This window comes from Chiloscyllium punctatum, chromosome 12, assembly GCF_047496795.1.
Source record: "Chiloscyllium punctatum isolate Juve2018m chromosome 12, sChiPun1.3, whole genome shotgun sequence".
NCBI lineage: Eukaryota > Metazoa > Chordata > Chondrichthyes > Orectolobiformes > Hemiscylliidae > Chiloscyllium > Chiloscyllium punctatum.
Genome location: NC_092750.1, coordinates 94,086,351 through 94,111,383, shown reverse-complemented (window position 1 = coordinate 94,111,383; position 25,033 = coordinate 94,086,351). Strand labels below are relative to the sequence as shown.

Here is a 25,033-nt window from a genome sequence, read left to right as displayed (position 1 = left end):
TATCCTGGACTCTGGCACCGGGGAGGCAACATACCTTCTGGTCCTGACCACAAAATCTCCTGTCAATCCGTCTAACTATTGAATCCCCTACCACTAGTGCTTTTCTATTTTCCCCCTTCCCTTCTGAGCTACAGTGACAGAGACCTGACAACTATGGCTTTCCCCTGGTATGCTGTCTCCACCAGCAGTATCCAAAACGGTATACTTATTGTTGAGTGGAACGGCAACAGGGGATCCCTGTTCTGTCTGTCAGTTCCCTTTCCTTCCCCTGACAGTAACCCAGCTATCCTTATCCTGTGTCTGGGGAGTGACCACCTCCCTGTACGTCCTCTCAATTTCCCTCTCAGCCTCCCAGATGATCCGTGGTTCATCCAGCTCCAGTTCCCTAACTTGGTTTTCGAGGAGCTGGAGTTGGGTGCACTTCCTGCATATGTGGTCAGCAGAGACATGTGTAGTGTCTCTCACCTGCCACATTCTGCAGGAGGGACATGCGACTTAAAGTATCGCCCTTTCAGCCTTACCTGCTAGTCTGAAAGCCCACACAGGTCTAAACAAAGGAAGAGAAGAAAAGAAAAAAAAGAGAAAACTTGAAAACTTACGAGTTTACAGACTTTTAGTAAGGTTAGAGGAGGTGGGTAGGAGGGAGGCCCTACGGTGTAGGGTCTTGGGTCTCTCACCCACTTTAAAAGTTCCCAGCCGCCCCTGTTTCTCTCCGCTCTCCCTCCTCGCCACTCTGTTCAAAAAATGTGTTTTACTCACCTTCCCAGTAGGCTTCCACTCCTCCTTCACACCTCTCAACAAATGGACGCCAGTAGGAATCAGAATCCCTACAGTTCAGACAGAGGCCATTCAGCCTATTGAGTCTGCAGTGACCCTGCAAAGAGAATCCTACCCAGACCCACGCTCCACTCTATTCCCCATAACCCTGCATTAGTTGCATCTAATCCACCAAGACTTGATATGTTTGGACTGCGGGAGAAACCAGGAGCACCGGTGGAAATCCATGCAGATAATGGGAGAATGTGTAAACCTCACAGAGTCACCTAAGGCTGGAATCAGACCTGGGTCAGCGGTGTTGTGAGGCAGCAGTGCTAACCATTGAGTAATCGTGCCACCCAAAGACTAGACAAGGGAGGGAAAAAACTGTTGAGTTTGGAAGAAATCAGTTTATTGGGACAAGAAGAGGCTGAAACCATTTGTCTACCTACAGAGTCCTTTTAAAGATCTGGAGAACATGATTGAAACATGCTATACAGAGTTGGGGGACTATGAGGTGGGAAACTTAGCGGGAAGATTGCTGAGAGGATGAATTCAGTGACTAGGCTGGAAACAATGGCTTGATGTTTAGTTTCTGAGTTTACCTCTGTCGGGGTGTTTTTCCAGATGCAGCAACACTTAAAGTATCGCCTGTAACATCAGAGTATGGGTGTAGGTCCAAATGATCCAGGGTAAGGTGGAGTTAAGAGATCTTCATTCCCTCATGTCACATACTAAGATTTAGCAATGATATCAAGAGCATGTCTCTTAAAACTATATTCCATGCTGTAAGATAACAAAACTGAAGGTGAGACATACACCAGCGTAGGGAGCAGGAATCTTTGGAGAGTTGGTGTTTAGTCTGAGCAATGTAATGATTAGTTTGTCCAGTAACAACTGCACCATTCTTGTCAGCCTGTTTGATAACAATGTCAGGGAGAACCCAAGAGAAATGCAGCGGATTCAGATCAAGGTAGATTAGTGTAGATGAGTGGGACAATGAAATTGTCAATCTTAATGTTTTTTAATGTTGCTTTCTACTTTACCTCCCCAATCTTTTTTTCCTTTATTCATTCACGGGATGAGGGTATTGATGGCTAGGCAGCATTTATTGCCCATCCCTAATTGCTGTTAAGAGTTATCTACATTGCTATGGGTCTGGAGTCACATGTAGGCCAAACCAGGTAAGGATTGCAGTTTTCTTCCCGAAAGGGCATTAGTGAACCAGATAGATTTTTCCAAGAATCGATAATGGATTCATGATCATCATTAGATTCTTAATTCCAGATATTTACTGAATTCAGACTCCTCCATCTGCAATGGCGGCATTCAAATCCAGGTTCCAGACGTTATCTGGATCTCTGGATTAATGGTCCAGAGATAGTGCCCACTAGTCATCGCCACCCTTCATATCTATATAGTTTATTTAATTTCAATTTTAAAACCCTACTGTTGGACTTAATTACTTTTAAACTCATAAAATTCTACCAGATTGTGGCCACTCTTTGCAAAAGGCCCCTTTATTATAGTACAGCACAAGAACAGGCCCTTCAACCCAGCATTATGTGGTTAGTAAATTAACTCCTTCTCATTGTTCAATACCATATCCAAATAACTTGTTCTTTTGTTGATTCCTGGATGTATTTATCTGGAAAACTATAGTACCATGTCTCCATTCATGAACTTAGCTTAACACTACTACTGTAAGTTTTATTTGCCAGTTTTTAAAAGATTAATGTCCTTGAGGATTAATAAATCACCCTTGTTAGAAACACCTCTAATTTCCAGATTTATACTCTGCTAAATATTACCATTGCTGTACGGGCCCAATAATCAATTCCCTTTAATTTAAAGCTACTCTGAAGCTCTCATGAATATCTTGGAAGAACTTGACACCAATTATTCAGAATGTTGCCAACTTTTCCATTGAGCTGCAAGATGCTTTGAATTCAAATGCATTATAATGAGGCAGACTGATTTAGATTTAGATTACTTACAGTGTGGAAGCAGGCCCTTCAGCCCAACAAGTCCACACCGACCCGCCAAAGCGGAACCATTCTCCTACATTTACTCCTTTACCTAACACTACGGGCAATTTAGCATGGCCAATTCACCTCACCTGCACATCTTTGGACTGTGGGAGGAAACTGGAGCACCCGAAGGAAACCCACGCAGACACGGGGAGGATGTGCAAACTCCACACAGTCAGTCGCCTGAGTTGGGAATTGAACCCGGGTCTCTGCGCTGTGAGGCAGCAGTGCTAACCACTGTGCCACCGTGCTGCCCACTGTTGGCAGAGAAATCAGAAAAGGAAGCAAATTCTGCACTATTGATACCACCACCTCATGAGATATCCTGCCATGTGTCCCCAAAGATCTATGAATCGGTGATTAGCCTGTCCAGCCACACAAAGACTCGCAGCAGAAACTCACGGTTCTGGGTAGACATCATCCTTACATCAAGGGACAACCACATTGATACCAAAACAACTCCCCTTCTGAAGAAGGGTCACTGGACTTAAAACATTAACTGCGTCCTCTCCACAGATGCTGTCAGACCTGCTGAGTTTCTATAGCAATTTCTGTTCTAGTTTCAACTCTTCAACATTGCAGTTCTTTGCTTTCTCCCACCAATGTTATCTGCCCCTGTCTTTTTCCTTAGTTCAATCCAAACTGATGCTATTTGATTATTTTATTAATCATTCATGGGATGTGGGTGTCATTCGCTAGACCAGCATTTATTGCTCATTCCTACGTGCACTTGAGAAGGTGTTGGTGAGCTGTTGACTTGAACCACCCTAGTCCATTTGGTGTAGATAGAATTCCAGAATTTTGACCCAGCAACATGAAGAAACAACAGTCTATTTCCAAGTCAGGATGGTGAGTAGCTCAAAGGGGATAATGCAAGTGGTGGTGTTTCCAATTCTGAGTTAAGATCCTTTCTCTCTACTGTCTGGAACCATCTACTATTATCAGGGCTACCCTTCTACCGCTTCTTTTTGCTTATCACTTCCAGAAGAAATGTTCTCAACTTTGTCATTTTACAATCATATGTCTGTAGTGGCTTTTAGATATTCTTGCTTAAATCACCTAATTTGTTTGAGATAGAGAGACTTTAGGTTTTTTTTGTTCTTTCCTGATGTTACCTCAATCACTAATGGTGTATTTTCTTTGTTACGCTGACTGTCACTTCCTGACACAAGCTTTCCTTTTACCAAAGCACTGTGCATCCCTAGAGCCTTGCTATTTCCCTTACTGCTTAGGAATTCACCCTTTCCCAAACCTTTGGTGGAGATTGTGGCATAGTGGTGACGTGATTTGATTCAGAGGTCCATTCTTTGGGGATGCAGATTCAAATCCCACCACAGTGACTGGTTGGAATTTTATTTCAATTAACATATCTGGATTATAAATCTAGTCTGTGTAATGGTGATCAAGAAACTGTCATTGATTGTTTTAAATATCATTGTGATGAAAGGTATATGTTATGTATGTATTTTTGTTTAGATTTGGATTTCAACATAGAGGCAGATGGATATGGGTCTGTGAAGTCCCATATCCTGTGAAGGATTTATTTTCAAAAGGTTAGAGAGTCAATTTAAAACAGTGATGTAAGTACTTCAGTTCCAAAACGTATGTGACTGCAGTTGAATAGCTCAGAACACCCCTGCAGTGTTAATGAATAAAATATCTATACATTGAATCATACAGTTCAGAAAAGACTCATTGAGTCTGCATTGACAAAAGCCAACTCTAAATCAGTACTAGTCACACTTGCCCGAACTTAGCTGATCGCCTTAAGTGTTAAGACATTAAGTTTGTGAGTTTACCTGCTTTAGCTACCTTGCCAGGCAGTGCTTTCCAGATTCTGGGCAAAATGTGTTTTCTTTAAATCACATGTTAACCTCTCACCTTTCATTTTAAAAGTATGCCCCTTTGTTATTGACACTTCAACTAAGGGGATCAGCTGCTTTATACTGTTGCATTTATGAAAAGCAGAATACCTTAAGGCAATTCATTTAGTTTTGACTTCAGAACAGAAGATTCAAGGTTTTAGTTCAGAAGAGCCCAGAGTTGAGTTCATAAGGTAGCGCGGTTTCTCCAAGCAGGAGAACCAAGTCAAAACCCGGGAGTCCAAACCAAGAGAGTTTTGATAGAAATGTTCAGTTTGTTAGAACAGAGAGAGTTTAGGCCATCAGAATTGAGGGGTTTGTGCCATCAGATTCACAGGTATTTATCTCAACAGTCGAAGGGAAAGACTCGAAAGACAGCTGAGATTTGATCGGTGTTCCTCTAGAATTGAGCCTCTGTACAGATGGTGTTGGGAAACAGGTTAAAATTTTGTTTTAATGTTTCTGTTAACTGATCTATCTATAAATAGCTTTATATGTTTACTTATTTTGTGTAATAAACTTCTGTTCTGCTGTTAAAGAACATCAACCTTGTGTGAATGTGTTTTAGAGACTAATCACCAAGGTAACCATCCATTTTAAACAAAAAGTTAAACATGTGATTTATCAGAAAGGGTTTCACTCTGGAGTGAATCTGACATGCCCTGTATTATCATCAGCTGGGAACATACCATCTAAAAAGAACCCTTTAGGCTTACAGATTCTCTACAAGCTGGTTGTCCTCACAGAATCATTACAATGGAGAAGGAGGCCATTCAACTCATCATACTTGTACCAATTCTGTTATCCAGTGTCAATCTCCTTCCTTTTCCCTAGATCACTGCTCATCATTTCTATGCAAATAATCATCCACCATCTCACTTGAACCTGCCTCCACCATCTCAGTTGAACCTGCCTCCACCATCTCAGTTGAACCTGCCTCCACCATCTCAGTTGAACCTGCCTCCACCATCTCACTTGAACCTGCCTCCACCATCTCACTTGAACCTGCCTCCACCATCTCAGTTGAACCTGCCTCCACCATATTACTAGGTGGTGCCTTCCATGACCTAAAACCTGCTGAGTAAGAAAAAAAAATCCCTTACTACTTCTGCATTTCGCTTTAGATCTTTGATTCTTTCTGTCTGACTTTCTGTTTTTTTTTGCTTTATGATTAGGCACACCATCTCCCTGTCTGCTTTATCCAGCCTGCTCATGATTTTGAAATTCTGAGATTTCTTCTCAACGTTTTTTCTCTCCAGGGAGAACATATCAACTTCTTCAATGTATCCTCATCACTGAATTTCTCAATCCTGGAACCATTCTAGCAAATTGCTTCTGCCTCTAAGTGGCCTAACAAGCTACTCAGTTATACCAAACCCTTACAGAACAAACTACAGTGTCTCAAAAAAAGTGTACTGAGCAACACATTCAATAAAAAGCAACTAAATAACATTCTCCAGTTAACAGGATTAAGAGTTTCAGATGGTAGGTTTCCTACCAGATATCAGGTTGAAGAATATCTTGAATTGACTTGGAAGGTTGTTAGAGGATTCATTCATTGTGATTTTGAGAGCAACATCAAAGTGAAGACTTTGTGAGAGGACAAAAAACAGAAACTATTTGTTGAATTGCAGAACAATATCTTGAAGGTTATAATCTCTGGATTATTACCTAAACCATGTGCAAAACAAATTACTGAAGTGAAGAATTGATGTGGGAAAAGGATCCAGTGCAGGGAACACTGGAAGCACAGTCAGAATAAGAAACTGTAACATTGGAAAAAGCTGAACCAGGCCACTGTGAAAAGAATTTGTGTAGCAGTCAGAAGGAGTGTAGTAATATAGTCTAAGTAAATGGGAGGGTCACAGCTCAGGTACAGTAGACAATGAGAAAAAAGTTCAAAAACTAGTGCAGACAATGAAAGTAGAGAGACAGAAATTGTGCTTTAGTATTTAACGGTCCTGTCAAGATCATGGGGCTGCTTTCTTTAGAGAAAGGTGACTGATGGTGGTTTAATCTGGGGGTCACCAAGCCTCAGGTATGGAGAGGTTGAGAAAGTGAGTCCATCATGATAACCTCATTGTAAGAATTGAACCCACGCTATTAGTGTCATTCTGCAATGCAAACCAGCTGTCCAGCCAGCCTTTAGCCTAGTCAAAGCCTACTTTAAACCTGAAACAGATCAGTTTATCATCTTCCTTCATCAATTATCTTATAAGTCAGAGACCATTTATAAGTCAAGCAGCCACACTGTGCCTTATGCAAACCAGTGGAAGCATCCAGAGAAAATTATACAAAACACTTGGATCAGGACAGAGGAATAAGATAATGAAAATATTCAAACAGGACAGGTGTGACATGGGTATGTGGTTTTCATATAAATGCTTAGGTTATCAACAGACAGAATGAATTGAAAGTGGACAGTAATAACCCTCACAGACTTGGGCAACACTGCGAACAAAGCATACCCATTTATAGCATCTGCAAGAAGTTGGGAAAATAGAATGCATGTAGCAAAAGAGCAATGAGTTATTGACGCATTTTATTTTCGTGTTAATCTGTTTGGATATATACTGACACAACCCTGTGTCATATCTGAGGGGACAGAAGTAGAGATTCTACTGCAGTGACCCAAGAGTGCCCCCTTTTAATAAGGGATTTTAACTTAGAATAGTCAGATTTGCAAATCTCAGAAAGGTAGTGAATCACCTAAGTGAGTTTAGGGCAGTTTTATGCTACAATATGACTTAGCAACAACATAGGAGTGTATTGCCATGTGGCACCACTGTAGTGTGCTAGAAATCAAACCCAGTGATTCTCTGCATTGTCACAAAAGTTAAAGATTTTAAATTATGTGTACAAAATTCCATCGTTGAACTGATTTTCAGACTTCGGTTGATTGGAAACGTGGACCAGATTTCTGTACTTAACAGGAATTACCATTTATTATTAAGTAAATATACTACAGGTAAACAGTTATAAACCATCAGCATGTTACTGTACAAATTAAGACTAATCTTTCTGTAAACAAATAAGAGCAAACAAATAGGGGAAAATAAATTATTGGCAGAAGAAGTGTGGGAGGCAGCTCAGTGGTTCCTATTCATGGAAGATGGTATATATGCTGGTCAGAATATTGCTTTTCAGTCATCTTTCTCTGGATGCTTCCACTGGTTTGCAAGAGGCACAAGGTGGCTGGTTGACTTATAAATGATCTCTGACTTACAAGCTAATTGATGAAGGAAGATGATAAACTGATCTTCTTCAGGTTTAAAGTAGGCTTTGCAGAGAACCAAGAGACAGCTCCTATTCTGCTGGAGATCTGATCACTTTTCTGTGTCTTGTTCGTAACCCCCAAGGTGTATCCAAGAATCAATAACATAGAACATTACAGCGCAGTACAGGCCCTTCGGCACTCAATGTTGCGCCGACCTGTGAAACTAAAGCCCATCTAACCTGCACTACTCCAATTTTGTCCATATGTCTATCCAATGACCATTTAAATGCCCCTAAAGTTGGCGAGTCTATTACTATTGCAGGCAGTGCATTCCATGCTCCTACTACTGAGTAAAGAAACTACCTCTACATCTATCACCCCTCAGTTAAAAGCTATGCCCCCTCATGCTAGCCATTACCATCTGAGGAAAAAGGCTCTTACTGTCCACCCTATCTAATCTTCTGATCATCTTATATGTCTCAAGTCACCTCTCAATCTTCTTTTCTCCAATGAAAACGGTGTCATGTCCCTCAGCCTTTCCTTATAAGGCCTTCCCTTCATACCAGGCAACATCCTAGTAAATCCTCTCGGAAACCCTTCCAAAGCTTCCACATCCTTCCTATAATGCGGTGACCAGAACTGTTTGCAATACTCCAAGTGCGGCCGCACCAGAGTTCTGTATAGCTGACCTCTTGGCTCCAAAACTAATTAAAGCTAACACACTGAATGCCTTCTTAACAACCCTATCAACCTGGCTGGCAACTTTCAGGGATATATGTACCTGGACACCAAGATCTCTCTGCTCATCTACACTACTAAGAATCTTACCATTAGCCCAGTATTCTTCTTTCCTGTTATTCCTTCCAAAGTGAATCACCTCACTTTTCCTCATTAAACTCCATTTGCCACCTCTCTGCCCAGCTTTGCAGCTTATCTATATCCATCTGTAACCTACAACATCATTTTACACTAACCACAACACTACCAACCTTTCTATTTTCTGCACATTTACTAACCCATCCTTCTATACCCTTATCCAGCTCGTTTATAAAAATGACAAACAGCAGTGGACCTTACTGTATACCACTAGTTTTGGATGTAGGTTTTCTCGCTGAGCTGAAAGGTTCATTTTCAAATGTTTCGTCACCCTACCATGTAACATCTTCAGTGAGCCTCCAGATGAAGCACTGCTGATGTTTCCTGCTTTCTATTTATATGTTTGGGTTTCCTTGGGTTGGTGACATCATTTCATGTTCTTTTTATCGGGGGTGGTAAATGGGGTCCAAGCCAGTGTGTTTGTTGATTAGAATTCCGGAATGCCATGCTTCCAGGAATTCTTGTGCGTGTCTCTGTTTGGCTTGTCTTAGAATGGATATGTTGTCCCAGTCGAAGTGGTGTCCTTCCTTATCTGTAGATAAGGATACTAGTGAGAGAAGGTCATGTCGTTTTGTGGCTAGTTGATGTAGTTATGACCTTTTCCAACACTTTACCCACAACCGAATAAGGCTCCTTGGTCTATAATTACCAGGGTTGTGTCTACTCCCTTTCTTGAACTGTAACTTACTAACTTGTAACTCTCAAGTGTCCTAACTGAGCTTTCACATCTCATCCTTACATAAGCCTTCATTTTCCTCTTGACAAGAAATTCAACTTCCTTAGTAAACCACGGCTCCTGTGCTCGACAACATTCTCCCTGCCTGACAGTACATGCTTTTCAAGGACACGCAGTAGCTGTCCCTTGAATAATCTCCACATTTCAATTGTGCCCATCCCCTGCAGTTTCCTTCCCAATCCTATGCATCCTAATTCTTGCCTAATTGCATTGTATTTGCCTTTTCCCCCAGCTGTAACTTGTGCCCTGCGGTATATACCTATCCCTTCTATCACAAAAGTAAACCTAATTGAATTGTGGTCACTATCACCAAAGTCTTACCTACCTCCAAATCTAAAACCTCGCCAGGTTCATTACCCAGTACCAAATCTAATGTGGCCTTGACTCAACTTGGCCTGTCTACATACTGTGTCAGGAAACCCTCCTGTACTCGTTGTACCAGAACTGAACCATCTAAAGTAGTGTAGTATTTCCAGTCAATATTTGGAAAGTTAAAGTCCCCATAACAACTGCCCTGTCACTCTCGCTCCTATCACGAATCATCTTTGCTATCCTTTCCTCAACATCTCTGGAACTATTTGGAGGCCTATAGAAAACTCTCAACAGGGTGACCTTTCCTCTCCTGTTTCTAACCTCAACCCCAATTACCTCAGTTAATGAGTCCTGAAACGTCCTTTCTGCTGCCATAATACTGTCCTTGACTAACAGTACCACACCAACCCCTGTTTTACCATCTTCTCTGCTCATACTGAAACATCTTAACCCTGGAACCTGCGACAACCATTCCTGTCCCTCCTCTATCCATGTCTCCGAAATGACCACAACATCAAATTCCCAGGTACAAACCCATGCTACAAGTTCACCCACCTTATTCCGGATGCTCCTGGCGTTGAAGTAGATACACTTCAAACTAACTTCTTGCTAGCCAGTGCCCTCTTGTGACCTTGAAACCTTGTTTCAGACATAACTACTCTCAACCTCCTGTGTACTCGAACTACAATTTGGGTTCCCAATCCCCTGCTGAATTAGTTTAAACCCACCCAAAGAGCATTAGCAATTATTCCCCCAGGATATTGGTACCGCTCTGGTTCAGGTGAAGACCATTCTGTTTGTAGAGGTCCCGCCTCCCCCAGAAAGAGCCCCAATTATCTAGGAATCCAAAAGCCTCCCTCCTGCACCATCCCTGTATTGATGTGTTCAACTGCTCTCTTTCCTATTCCTCGCCTTGCTAGCATGTGGCACGGGCAACAAACCCTGTTCTAGTATTAAGCTTCCATCCTAATTCCCTGAATTTCTGCCTTCCTACCTATGTAGTTGGAGCCTATGTGGACCATGACTTAGGGCTGCACCCTCTCCTCCTCAAGGATCCGGAAAACACAGTCAGAGACATCATGAATCCCGGCACCTGGGAGGCAACACACCAACCGCGAGTCTGTCTCATTCCCATAGAGCCTATCATTGACTAATACATGGTTGTTGGCAGGCAAAAAGCCTTTTTCTTCAATAGCTGGTCACTAATCCATAGCTGAAAATGTGTTGCTGAAAAAGCGCAGCAGGTCAGGCAGCATCCAAGGAGCAGGAGAATCGACGTTTCGGGCATGAGCCCTTCTTCAGAGGAAGAAGGGCTCATGCCCGAAACGTCGATTCTCCTGCTCCTTGGATGCTGCCTGACCTGCTGCGCTTTTCCAGCAACACATTTTCAGCTCTGATCTCCAGCATCTGCAGTCCTCACTTTCTCCACTAATCCATAGCCCAATCAACCTCTTGTTGCCACCCAGCTGCATCTGAATACAGAATCTCTCATCTCCAGTTTGTCTGTAACCACTTCAATTCCTGCTTGTCACGCAATTGTTTACACGATGCTTAACATCAATTCAGATTATTTTGTTTTTCAAGACGTACAGCAACTCTTGCAAAACACCGGTTTTAGAACAGTTCTTCCCTATTTGTCTACATTTCAAAAAGCACAAAAGTAATAGTCTTTACAACACCAGATTGAGTAATAAATCAGGTTTAGTTGACCACCTAATGCTGCATGGTTGTGTAAATCAAAAGGATCACAATATAATCAAATTCAACATAATGGTTGATAGGAAGAAATGTAAAACAGCAACAAAGATCAATGCAAGGTTAACTTGGGTGCAAACAGACACAGTCTGTTCATAGTAAATTGAGCAAGTCTGTTCAGCCATAAATTTGTTAAAAAAAAATATACAGGGGAATCTCGATTATCTGAATGAGATTGGTGGGCACTATTTCGTTTGGTTAATCAATCAATTTCCTTTGGGGCTGGGAGTTTATAAAGTCTGCTCCCCCTTTAGGAGACTGCAGCAGCACACAGCGCACGAACCCTCATCCCCAACACCGCTCCCAGAACCCTGTCCAAACCCCCCAACCCTACCCACGCCCCCCCCAGCCCCGTCCAACACCATCCTCCGCCTCCCAACTTCATCCAACACTGCCTCCCAACACTGTCTAACAGCTCCCTCCGCCCCCCAACACTGTCCAGCACTGCCCTGCCCTCACTCTGGGACGGCCAGACTGGACACCAACAATAAGGCTGCTGCTGCTGCTGCTGTGGGGTAAGTCTCCAAATAAAACACACACACACACACACACACACACACACACACACACACAGAGCCACAACTCCACACACAACTTTTTGACAGGTTCCACGTTTTCCCTGTACAGGACAATGTTGGAGAGATTATCTGGGGAAGTGGGGGGGTGGGGTTAGGGTACACTCCTCTGTAGAACTCCAAGGAAAGTGTGGGGAGAGAGAGAGAGGGCGGGAGGTTAGTCATTTGGAGACGGTGCCTATTTAATCACTAAACAAAAGACGCAGTCACTGTTGGAAACACATCTTTGATGTAATGTTTCTGTCGAGACCTTGAGATCTCCTTTGGATAATCCGATTTTTGGATAGTTGATATTTGGATAATTGAGATTCCTCTGTACGAGGATATAGGTGCCTACTAAAAAAAAACAGCAATGGATGATAAATGAGGAAAGAGACGATGAACGTATCAGAGCAGTGAAAAGGGAGTATGATAAGAAACTTGTGAGGGATAGTAAAATCAACACAATATTTCCAACATTTATATTTGAGAGAAGTTCACAGACAATAAGAGCTCATTGATAACTGATGATAATGATTTTAAAAGCAAAGAAATGGTGGACATTTTGACTACAAGATAAATGGAGGGGCATGTGGGCTATGAGTTTGAGGACCTGACTTTTATATAAACATAGGAAATACACCACTACACCCAGGTCAATGTTCCAATAAATGGAGCTCTCGCTCTTGTGGCAACCTCACCAGCTGCCAAGCTGGTTGGCCAACTCCTTTCCAACCCATAACTCAGATCCTCCCCGACAGAGAAATATCTGCAGAGTTGAGAATTCTCCCATCTCCTGATAACCTGTCCCCCTCATAAAAATCCCTCTCTTTTTGCCAGACCTGCTGAGTATTTTCAGCATTTTCTGTTTTTAAACTCACGATCGTGGTAAGCTGTTAGATAACTGGATTTAGTCCTGAAAGCTGTTTCTTTTTTGACAGACAAGCTTTCGGCAGACAGAGTGAAAGTGGTGATGGAACACATTTGGAAGCTGCAGGAGTTCTGTAACCACATGGCCAGGCTGGGTATCGATAGGTTCGAGTATGCGTACCTCAAGGCTATCGTTCTTTTCAGTCCTGGTAAGGCTTCCATATTCTTAAAATATAACCAAGAGTAATGCAAGAGTGACTTGGTCACTTTAGTTTCTGATTTTGTGGGCCTAACTGTCTCCTCTTCGCTATGGCAGCTCAGCTGAGAATATCTGTCAGGCGAACTGACAAGTAATGGAGACTAGCATCTCCACTGGTCAATGGCTCTGGATAGGATTGCTCTGAGTGCTACCTTATTAACCAGCTGGAGCTGTTATGCTGTGGTGCTATCTGATGCCTTTGATCTTCACCTAGCTTTATTACAAACATCCAGAGGATGTTGCTCATTTTTTTCTGGGACAAGAAACTACACTGGGTCCCCCATCCAGGAATGTATAGGTTTGGATAAGGAGAAAACGGGAGGCTTATTGGAGATACCAAGGCTTCAGAGCACCAGAAGCCCTGGAGGTATATGGAGAGAAGATTACTTGAAAATAAATTAAGAAAGTTAGGTGGGGGGTGGGGTAGGGAGTGGGGATAGGGGGTTGACAAGAAAAAACACTACTGGATAAGTTAAAGGAAAATTCAAAGAAGTTTTAGAATCATGAAATTGTACAGCTGTATAGTATCGTCCAACTCCATGCCATCCAAATATCCTAAATTAATCTACCAGCATTTCACCCATATTTCTCCAAACCCTTCCTATTTATGTACCCATCCAGATGCTTTTGTAAATGTTGCAATTGTACCAGCGTCCACCACTTCCTCTGGCAGCTCATTCAATTCACACACCACACTCTGTGAAAAAGGTTTCCCCTTAGGTCCCTTTTATATCTTTCCTGTCTCACCTTAAACCTATGCCCTCTAGTTTTGGACTCCTTTACCATTGGGAGAAAGAGCTTGGCTCTTCCCCCTATCCAAGCCCTCATGATCTTATAAGCCTCTGTAAGGTCGCCCTTCAACATCATACGCTTCAGGGAAAATACAGCCTCTCCCTATAGCTCAAACCCTCCAAGGCGAAAGTGGGAACTGCAGATGCTGGAGATCAGAGTCAAGATTAGAGTGGTGCTGGAAAAGCACAGCAGGTCAGGCAGCATCAGAGGAGCAGGGAAATCGACATTTCGGGCTTTTGATTTTCCTGCTCCTCGGATGTTGCCTGACCTGCTGTGCTTTTCCAGCACCACTCTAATCTTGACTCCAACAATAGCACCATCTTTGTAAACCTTTTCTGCATCCTTTCAAATTTAACAACATCATCCCTATAGCAGGGAGACCAGAATTGAACGCAGTATTCCAAAAGTAGCTTTAGCAGCCATTGACATCCTAACTCCTATATTTAGTGCACTGACCAGTAAAGGCAGTGAACCAAATTCTTGTCGACCCTTGACTCCACCTTCAAGGAATTATGAACCTGCACCCTCAGGTCTCTTTGCTCGGCAATACTCCTCAGGACCCGAACATTAAGTGTATAAGTTCTCTCTGGTTTGTCTTACCAAAATACAGCACCTTACGTTTATCTAAATTAAACTCCATCTGCCATTCAGCCCATCTGATCAAAATCTGTTGTACTCTAAGATAAACATCTTCACCGTTCACTACGCCACCAATTTTGGCGTCATCTGTAAACTTACTAACCATTCCTCCTATACGCATATACAAATCATTTATATAAATAATAACAAGTATGTTAGGGACAAGAGGATAATATGGGAGAGTAGGGCCCGTTAAGGACCTAAGCGGCAAATTGTGTGGAGCTGAGAGATGTAGCTGAGGTTTTAAATGAGTACTTTATATTAGTAAAGAATGATATATTTCTAGAAATCACAGAAGTGTTTTGTGATATGCTTAAACAAATAATAGCTTCTCCCTCTCAATTGTTAACAACTTAAGAGGCTTTAAAATTGGAGAAGTCCTCACGCTGAGATGAGATGTATCCAGGGCTGATGTGGGAGGCAAGAGAGAAGATTGCAGGGCCTCTAACATTAATTTTCAAATCTTGACCAGACACAAGACATAGTAGAGACACAAGACATGCCAGAGAACTGGATGGCATCTGGCAGCTAATGTGGATGTTCAAGATGGTGGTACTAGGGAACTGTAGGTTGAACTAATATCTTGTAAGGGACCAGAAAAATCTTCACTTGATGAGGGAAGGATAAGGATTAATTAATCAACAGGGCTTTGTCAGAGGAAGATCAGGTGTGATGATTTCATTGAGATTTTCAAGGAGTGGACTCGATATGTTAATGAGACCCAGGCAGTGGATAGATCTACATATATTTTGTGAGGTTTTTGACAAGACCTTGCAAGGCAAAAGCATGAGAGGTCGAGGGGAATCTGGCAAATTGGACCTAAAATTCCCTGAGTAGCAGGAGACAGAGGATGATGATAGAAGGATGTTTTTGTGACTGCAAGCTGTATCCAGTGGTTCACCACAGGGGTCAGTATTGGGTTCCCTGCCATTTTCTGTGTACATGAATGATCAAGACCTTACTGTCGGAGGTTTGATCAGGAATTTTTTGCATATGACAAATTATGGTGTTCTGGTAAATAGCGAAGACAGAAGCTTTAGTTTATGGGCAATAGTTGGGTAGATGGGCTGAACAGTGGAAACTGGAATGTAATAGTGAAAAGTGTGAGGCGATGAATTTTGGGCAGGGGAGATTAACATGACATGGGGGTACAAGGTTTGTGCAAAGATTTGTAGCTTGGATGCCAGTTGCTGTAGTTGTGAGTATGTTCGCTAAGCTGGGAAGGTGATTTGCAGATGATTTACCCTCTATTCAAGTGGCACCTTCAGTGCTTTGGAGCCTCCTGTAAAGCACTGCTGTACTGTGTCTTCTGGAAGTTATTTACAGCCATAGAATCATAGAGATGTACAGCACGGAAACAGACCCTTCGGTCCAACCTGTCCATGCTGACCAGATATCCCAACCCAATCTAGTCCCACCTGCCAGCACCCGGCCCATATCCCTCCAAACCCTTCCTATTCATATACCCATCCCCCAAATGCCTCTTAAATGTTGCAATTGTTCTATCCAGCCTCCACCACATCCTCTGGCAGCTCATTCCACCTGTACCACCCTCTGTGTGAAAAAGTTGCCCCTTAGATCTCTTTTATATCTTTCCCCTCTCACCCTAAACCTATGTCCTCTAGTTCTGGACTCCCCAACCTCAGGAAAAAGACTTTGTCTATTTATCCTACCCATGCCCCTCATAATTTTGTAAACCTCTATAACGTCACCCCTCAGCCTCCGATGCTCCAGGGAAAAGAGCCCCAGCCTGTTCTGCCTCTCCCTGTAGCACAAGTCCTCCAACCCTGGCAACATCCTTGTAAATCTTTTCTGAACCCTTTCAAGTTTCACAACATCTTTCCGATAGGAAGGAGACCAGAATCGCATGCAATATTCCAACAGTGGCCTAACCAAAGTCCTGTACAACATGATCTCCCAACTCCTGTACTCAGTACTCTGACCAGTAAAGGAAAGCATACCAAATGCCTTCTTCACTATCCTATCTACCTGCGACTCCACTTTCAAGGAGCTATAAACCTGCACTCCAAGGTCTCTTTGTTCAGCAACATTCCCTATGACCTTACCATTAAGTGTATAAGTCCTGCTAAGATTTGCTTTCCCAAAAGGCAGCACCTCGCATTTATCTGAATTAAACTCCATCTGCCACTTCTCAGCCATTTGGCCCATCTGGTCCAGATCCTGTTGTAATCTGAGGCAACCCTCTTCGCTGTCCACTACACCTCCAATTTTGGTGTCGTCTGCAAACTTACTAGCTGTATCTCTTATGCTCACATCCAAATCATTTACGTAAATGACAAAAAGTAGAATACACAGCACCGATCCTTGTGGCATTCCACTGGTCACAGGCCTCCAGTTTGAAAAACAACCCTCCACCACCACCTTTGAGCCAGTCTTCTACCTTTGAGCCAGTTCTGTATCCAAATGGCTAGTTCTCCCTGTGTTCCATGAGATCTAACCTTGCTAATCAGTCTTCCATGGGGAACCTTGTCGAACGCCTTACTGAAGTCCATACAGATCACATATACTGTTCTGCCCTCATCAATCTTCTTTGTTACTTCTTCAAAAAACTCAATCAAGTTTGCGAGACATGATTTCCCACGCACAAAGCTATGTTGACTATCCCTAATCAGTCCTTGCCTTTCCAAATACATGTACATCCTCTCCCTCAAGATTCCCTCCAACAACTTGCCCACCACCGAGGTCAGGCTCACCGGTCTATAGTTACCTGGCTTGTCTTTACCGCCCTTCTCAAACAGTGGTACCACGTTAGCCAACCTCCAGTCTTCCGGCACCTCACCTGTGATTATCGATGATACAAATATCTCAGCAAGAGGCCCGGCAACCACTTCTCTAGCTTCCCACAGAGTTCTAGTGTACACCTGATCAGGTCCTAGGGATTTATCCACCTTTAACCATTTCAAGACATCCAGCACTTCCTCCTCTGTAATCTGGACATTTTGTAAGATGTCACCATCCATATCCCTACAGTCTATATCTTCCATATCCTTTTCCACAGTAAATACTGATGCAAAATATTAATTTAGTATTTCCCCCATTTTCTGTGGCTCTACACAAAGGCTGCCTTGCTGATCTTTGAGGGGCTCTATTCTCTCCCTAGTTACCCTTTTGTCCTTAATATATTTGTAAAAACCCTTTGGATTTTCCTTAATTCTATTTGCCAAAGCTATCTCATGTCCCCGTTTTGCCCTCCTGATTTCCCTCTTAAGTATACTCCTACTTTCTTTATACTCTTCTAAGGATTCACTCGATCTATCCTGTCTATACCTGACATATGCTTCCCTCTTTTTCTTAACCAAACCCTCAATTTCTTTAGTCATCTAGCATTCCCTATACCTACCAGCCTTCCCTTTCACCCTGACAGGAATATATTTTCTCTGGATTTTTGTTATCTCATTCCTGAAGGCTTCCCATTTTCCAGCCGTCCCTTTACCTACCTTTATCTGCCTCCAATCAGCTTTTGAAAGTTCTTGCCTAATACCGTCAAAATTGGCCTTTCTCCAATTTAGAACTTCAACTTTTAGATCTGGTCTATCCTTTTCCATCACTATTTTAAAACGAATAGAATTATGGTCGCTGGCCCCAAAGTGCTCCCCCACTCACCTGCCTCATTCACCTGCCCTGTTTTATTGCCTAAGAATAGGTCATGTTTTGCACCTTTTCTAGTAGGTACATCCACATACTGAATCAGAAAATTGTCTTGTACACACTTAAGAAATTCCTCTCCATCTAAACCTTTAACACCATGACAGTCCCAGTCGATGTTTGGAAAGTTAAAATCCCCAACCATAACCACCCTATTATTCTTACAGATAGCTGAGATCTCCTTATAAGTTTGTTTCTCAATTTCCCTCTGACTATTGGGGTTCTATAATACAATCCCAATAAGGTGATCATCCCTTTCTTGTTTCTCAGTTCCACACAAATAACTTCCCTGGATGTATTTTCCGGGAATATCCTCCCTCAGCACAGATGTGCTTATCCCTTATCCCTATCCCTTATCAAAATGCCACTCCCCCTCCTCTCTTGCTTCCCTTTCTGTCCTTCCTGTAGCATTTGTATCCTGGAACATTAAGCTGCCAGTCCTGCCCATCCCTGAGCCATGTTTCTGTAATTGTTACGATATCCCAGTCCAATGTTCCTAACCATGCCCTGAACTCATCTGCCTTCCCTGTTAGGCCCCTTGCATTAATTTATTAGTCCTACCTTGTCCCTGCCTGCCCTGACAGTTCTCAGCTGTACCCATCTCAGTTTGATCTCTTTCCTCACTACCCACCACCCCCACCTTACTAGTTTAAATCCTCCCAAGCAGTTCTAGCAAATTTCCCTGCAAGTCCCCTTCCAATTTAGATGCAATCCGTTTTTCTTGTTCAGGTCACTTCTACCCCAAAAGAGATTCCAATGATCCAAAAATGTGAATCCTTCTCCCATACACCAGCTCCTCAGCCATGCATTCATCTGCTCTATCCTCCTATTCCTGCCCTCACTAGCTCGTAGCACTGAGAGTAATCCAGATATTACTACCCATGAGGACCTCCTTTTTAAATTTCTGGCTAACTCTCTGTAATCTCCCTTCAGAATCTCAACCTTTTCCATTCCAATGTGGGCAATGACCTCCTGCTGGCCCCTCTCCCCTGTGAGAACATTCTGCACCCTCTCTGAGACATCTTGATCCTGGCACCAGGGAAACAACACACCATTCTGCTTTTTCTCTGCTGGCCACAGAAACATCTGTCTGTACCTCGGACTATCGAATCCCCTAACACACTTGATCTCTTGGAAGCCGACGTACCCCTCGTTGCATTAGAGCCAGTCTCAATACCAGAAACTTGGCTTTTCATGCTCCGTTCCCCTGAGAATCCATCACCCTCTGCATTTTCCAAAACAGCATACCTGTTTGAATTAGGTATATCCACAAAGGACTCCTGCACTAGCTGCCTACCTCTCTTACCTTTCCTGGAGTTAACCCATCTATGTGACTCTATCTGAGACTCCCCCCGCCCCCGCTTCCTATAACTGCCATCGATCACATACTGTTGCTGTTGCAAATTCCTCATCTCTTCTTTCTGTCTCTCCAACCAATCCACTCGATCTGATAAGATTCGCATCCAACAGCATTTATGGCAGATATAATCCACAGTATAACCCTTAAACTCTCTTTAAACTCCCACATCTGACAAGAAGTACATATCACTGCAAAGGCCATTTTTGCTCCTTCACAATTTATAGACCCAGAAAATAACACTGTCTTATTTCTCCACAAACACTGCCCCAGGTTAAATTAATAGCTATGGCTTATATTTTAAGTTTAATCAAGAGACTTAGCTCCAAAAACATATAATCAAAAAAGAACCCACTGTACTCACTAATACAGCCTTTCTCTTGGATAGACTTAAAACAACAATTAACTTATCTGATTCTCTGCTGTGAACTTTGCCCAACAGTTCCTCTAAGATTAGTTGTGAATTTCACTGTTTGTTAATTTTCCCAGATGCACTCCGATGTCCAGCGACACACGAATTCAAACACCAAAGGCGATGACTGTGCAGGTTCTCTCTCCTGCACTGTCCTCACCATGTGCTTCCTTTGTCTGCTCCTCTCCCTTTTAAAACTGCTGTTGCTTTCACTTTTTTTTCCCCAAAGTTCCAAAACAATGCAACAGCATATGAGACAGTAATTGCTGCCCCTGGAATTTGAGGAAATCACCTCCAACACCTAAAGTACCTCAAAAGAATGAGCAGGTCTTACAGCCAGAAATTTTTCCCATCTTCCATCTTGGATTACCCAGAATCCTTAGCTTCATACCTGCTGCTTCCAATTCCGGTTGGTCGTTGTGGTGGCTGGTATATTAGATGTAGGACTATGTGTTTGTTAATAGAGTCTGTGGATGTAGAAGCATGGTGCTCATCATGGAATCCATCAGCAAACACCCCCTCAACAACCAACCAGAATTGGTGACCAGAAGCAGCAGGAATGGAACAAGATAAATTCCAGAAGACACAGTACAGCAGCACCTTACAGGAAGCTCCAAAGCAGTGAAGGTGTCACCTACTTGGGACAAAATGTCTATAAATCTCCTTCCCAGCTTGGTGAACATACTCGTAACTATGATATGGAAATACACATTGAATGGTAGAATCCTAGAAAGTACAGTAGATCATTGGGACCTTGGTGTGTATGACCATATATCATTGAAGACAACAGGATAGATAGATAGATAAAGTGGTTAAGAAGGCATAAGGGTTACTTGCATTGAAGACAAGAGCAGGGAGGTTGTGATGGAACAGCATAAGATAATATTGAGGCCACAGCTAGAGTACTGTTTGCAGACTGGCCTCCGCACGATAGGAAGGATATGATTGCACTGGAGGGATGCAGAGGAGATTCATCAGATGTTGCTTTGGTTGGAATGATTCAGCTATAAAGAGGAATTAGATGTTTTCCTTAGGTAATATATTACAATCTATAAGAGTCAGAGGTCTACAGCACAGATAAAGGCCCTTTGGCCTATTGAGTCTGCAGCAGTCAAAAACAACCAGCTAACTATTCTAATCTGATTTTCCATCACTTGGCCCATGGCCTTATATGCCTTGGCTTTACAAGTGCACATCTAAATACTTCTTCAATGTTTTGAGGGTTTCTGTCTCTACCACCCTCATGTTCAGTGAGTTCCAGATTCCCACACCCTCAAGATGAAAATGTTTTTTCTCACATCCCTTCTGAACCTTCCGTCTTTACCTTAAATCTTTGGCCCCTGGGCATTGATCCCTCCAACGTTTCTTCCTGTCTGCCATATCTATGTCCCTCATAATTTTATACATCTCAAACATGTCCCCTCTCAATCTCCACTGCTCTAAGGAAAACAGCCCCAGTTTGTACAATCTCTCTTTATAATGGAAACTCACAAGCCTACGCAAATATATCTTTGGAACAGAGAAAGTTGAGGAGGGGACTCTCATAGAGGTTGTATTCGATTATGAAGGACATGGACAGGGTAGATAGAAAGTTCCCATTCGTCAAAGGTTCAATAGTGATGGGGCATAATTTTAAGGTGAAGGGCAGGAAGTTTAGTGGAGACTTAAAGAAAACTTTCTCACAGAGGGTGGTGGGGGTAAGTAATGCAGGGAGAGTAGTTGAGGCTGGAAATCTCACAACCTTTAAAAAGTGCTTGGGTGGTCACATGGAATGTCATAACATTAAAGACGATGGGCTGAGTGCTGCAAGATAGGGCTGGTGTAGATTTTGTGTAGCTTTGGTAGGAGAGACTTGCTGTACTCTCTGATTCTAAGTGCACCACCCCACACTTATCAGGAATGAATTCCATTTGCCATCTGACCAGTCCATCTATATCCTCCTGTAATCTAAGGATATCTTCCTCACCATTTATCACCCGTCTGCAATATTTTTTCATCTGCAAACATACTGATCAATCTTCCTATATTCAAGTCATCATTTGTATCTACCACAAACAGCAATGGCCCCGATACTGACCATGCAAACACATATTTCCATTCAGCAAAATATCCCTCAAGCATCACCGCCTGCTTCCTGCCACTAAGCCAATTGTGGATACAATTAGCCAACTTCCCTTGGATTCCATGAGTTCTTACCTTTGCTATTAGTTTCCACTGCAGGACCTTATCAAAGTCTTGCCGAAGTCCAAGTAAATGTCATCAAAAGTATTTCCCTTATCTACATACCTGATCATCCCTTTGAAAGATTCAATCAAATTGGTCAGACATGACATCTCTCCAAAAGACCGTGCTGACTGTTCTTGATTAATCCCTTCCTATCCAAATGCAGATTAATTCTGTCCCTCAGAATTGCTTCCAATAATTTCTAATTTTTTAACCAGCCTGCTATGTGGCACCATATCAAATGCTTTCTGAAAGTCCAAATATACAAATCCATAACAATAAACCCATCCACTACCTGTATCACTTCTTCAAAAAACATGATTAAATTTGTCAGACGTGGCCTACCCTTGACAAATCCATATTAACTGTCTAGTATTAACTTATTTTTCTCTAATACAGTATATTTACTGTGTCCTGTATTATGTCATCTATCAGTTTTCCCACTATTGATGTCAAACTGACAGGTCTGTACCATCCTGGGTTATCTTTTGCCCCTTTCTTAAACAACGGTGTCACACATGCAATCCTCCACGACCCTGGAACTCATCCTGTGTTCAGAAATTTCTGTCAGTGGCTCTGCGAATTGCTCCTTTACCTCTGTCAGCAATTTAGCATGTGTCCCATCTGGACTTGGCAATTTCTTCACCAAAGTTTTTAGCACCTTTATTCATATCACCATACTGCTCAATAGAAGAATGAGAAGCAACCTTTTTGAAACAATAAAGATTCTTAGAGGATTTGATAGGGTAGATCTGGAAAAGTTAATTCCCCTTGTGGGAGAGCCGAAGACCAGAGGGCATAAGCTTATTGTAAGGGGGTCACCCAATTGTGACAGAGATTAGGGGCATTTTCTCCACTAAGAAGACAATGAATCTGTGAAATTCTTTGCTGAAGGGGATTGTAGAGTCTGGGTTGTTAAGTATATTCAAAGCTGAGGTAGACAAATTTCAATCAGTGAGGAATCATGAATATTGGGAAAAGGCAAGAAAGTGCACTTGAAGATTTAGATCAGCTATGATCTCGTTGAATGGTAAAACGAATCGATGAGCTAGATGATGTACCTGTGCTGCTACCTTATATGGTCTCTGGTCATCTAACAAAGAAGGCTGAATGGTCACTTGATTGAAGTGTGCAGAATTATGAAGGGTAGATAGGAAGAAATGTCTCCCCTTAGTAGAGAGATCAATAACTAGGGGGCATAGACTTCAGTAAAGATTTCAGGAAAGTTTAAAGGGAACTTGAGGAAAAAGTTTCTCACCCAGAGATTAGTGTGTATCTGGAGTAGATGGGTGTTTGATGACTGGTACAGACACAAAGGGCTAAAGGGTTTCTTTCCATGTTGTATCATTCTGTGACTCTGTGACACATTCTTAATATACCTGACATGTCTTAAGTAAAAGATTTCTCTCTATCTCCTATCTATGTTCTTTGTCGATGATTTTAATTTATAATTCAATCATAGAAAGAAAGCTTTATTAGCTCCATTAAAAGCTCTCATCATGTTAAAAAAAATGTCATCTGGTCACCTCTCTTCCAAGCAAACCAAGCAATTTCTCTTCAGAGCTGAAGTTCCTCATATCTGGTCACAAGCCACTCCTCTCTCAAGTTCTTCCATCAACCCTGATTTCTGGAGCCCAGAATTATTTCCATGACTCCGAGCTGAGGCCTAATTTCAGTTTGAGAGAAACTCTTTTCTATTCTGTTCTTGTGCTTACAAACCCCAAACCAACATATCAGCTTGCCTTGGTACATTTGAGAATTAGTGTAAGTTTGCATCAATACATCATTTTACATTTTCCCAATGTGCAGCCATTTATCTCTTGCTATTGGTGTTCATTTCACATTTTACTTCAGAAACCAAGATTCTTTGTGGAGATTAGAGGATTTTCTTCCATATTTATTAACTTACCCTTTACTGTTCTGCTGCAGATCACCCAGGTCTCAATAGTACCAGTCAAATTGGAAAGTTTCAAGGCAAAGCACAAATGGAGCTGCAGGATTATGTCCAAAAAACATATCCTGAAGATAGCTACAGGTAGGATCTAGCAGCTTCCGTATTCTCACAATAGTCAGCATCAGGGTTTGGTCTGAAATGGTGCTTTGAACTGAGAGTACCAGGAATTGGAGATTTCATCAGCTCAGCTCTTGACACAATTTATGAAGTAGATCGTGTAGAAATCGTCTCAAATCAATTACTTTTTTATTAGATTAGATTAGATTACTTACTTACTTCAAGGATCAATGAGAGGGATTTAAAGGAAAGAGCAGTTAGATGGCAGAGAGCTCTGTATTTAAACAAAGAGATGGGGAAGCAGTTGAAATGGTATTTCCCAATGAGTGTGGTAAAGAAGGCAAATGTGTTGTTGCACTTCATACTGAGAGAAATTGAGTACAAGACTAGGTATGTCTCGTTGTGAATATATAGGGCTTTGGTGAGACAAGACCTGCAGTATAGTGTTTAATTTTGGCCTTTTCATCTTAGGAAGGTTGTTGTGATGATGCAGGGATTGCAATGAAGGCTTACCAGACCGATACCTGGGATGATGTGTGAAGAGAGACTGGATCACTTGGGATTATATTCACTGGCGTTTAGAAGAATAAGAAGGGATCTAACGGAAATCTGTAAAACATTAACAAGACTAAAGAGAATAGATGCAAGAAGGATGTTTCCAATGTTCGGGGAATTCAGAACCAGGGCTCACAGTCTTATATCCTTA

General features: G+C 42.2%; 1 protein-coding gene across 5 annotated transcripts in view; it reads left to right on the top strand.

The window, feature by feature from the left end:
- The window catches only part of LOC140483959 (nuclear receptor subfamily 2 group C member 2-like), a 223,988-nt gene that overhangs the window by 171,861 nt on the left and 27,094 nt on the right, over positions 1-25,033 (top strand). For 2 of the 5 annotated variants that reach the window (XM_072582824.1, XM_072582825.1), the window contains 2 exons: positions 13,040-13,177; positions 24,246-24,351. The exons of 1 other annotated variant lie outside the window; for it this stretch is intronic. In XM_072582824.1, the coding sequence (XP_072438925.1) occupies positions 13,040-13,177; positions 24,246-24,351 (244 nt within the window). The remainder of the gene's footprint in view (positions 1-13,039; positions 13,178-24,245; positions 24,352-25,033) is intronic. 2 more of the 5 variants (XM_072582826.1, XM_072582827.1) reach the window with 2 other exon arrangements.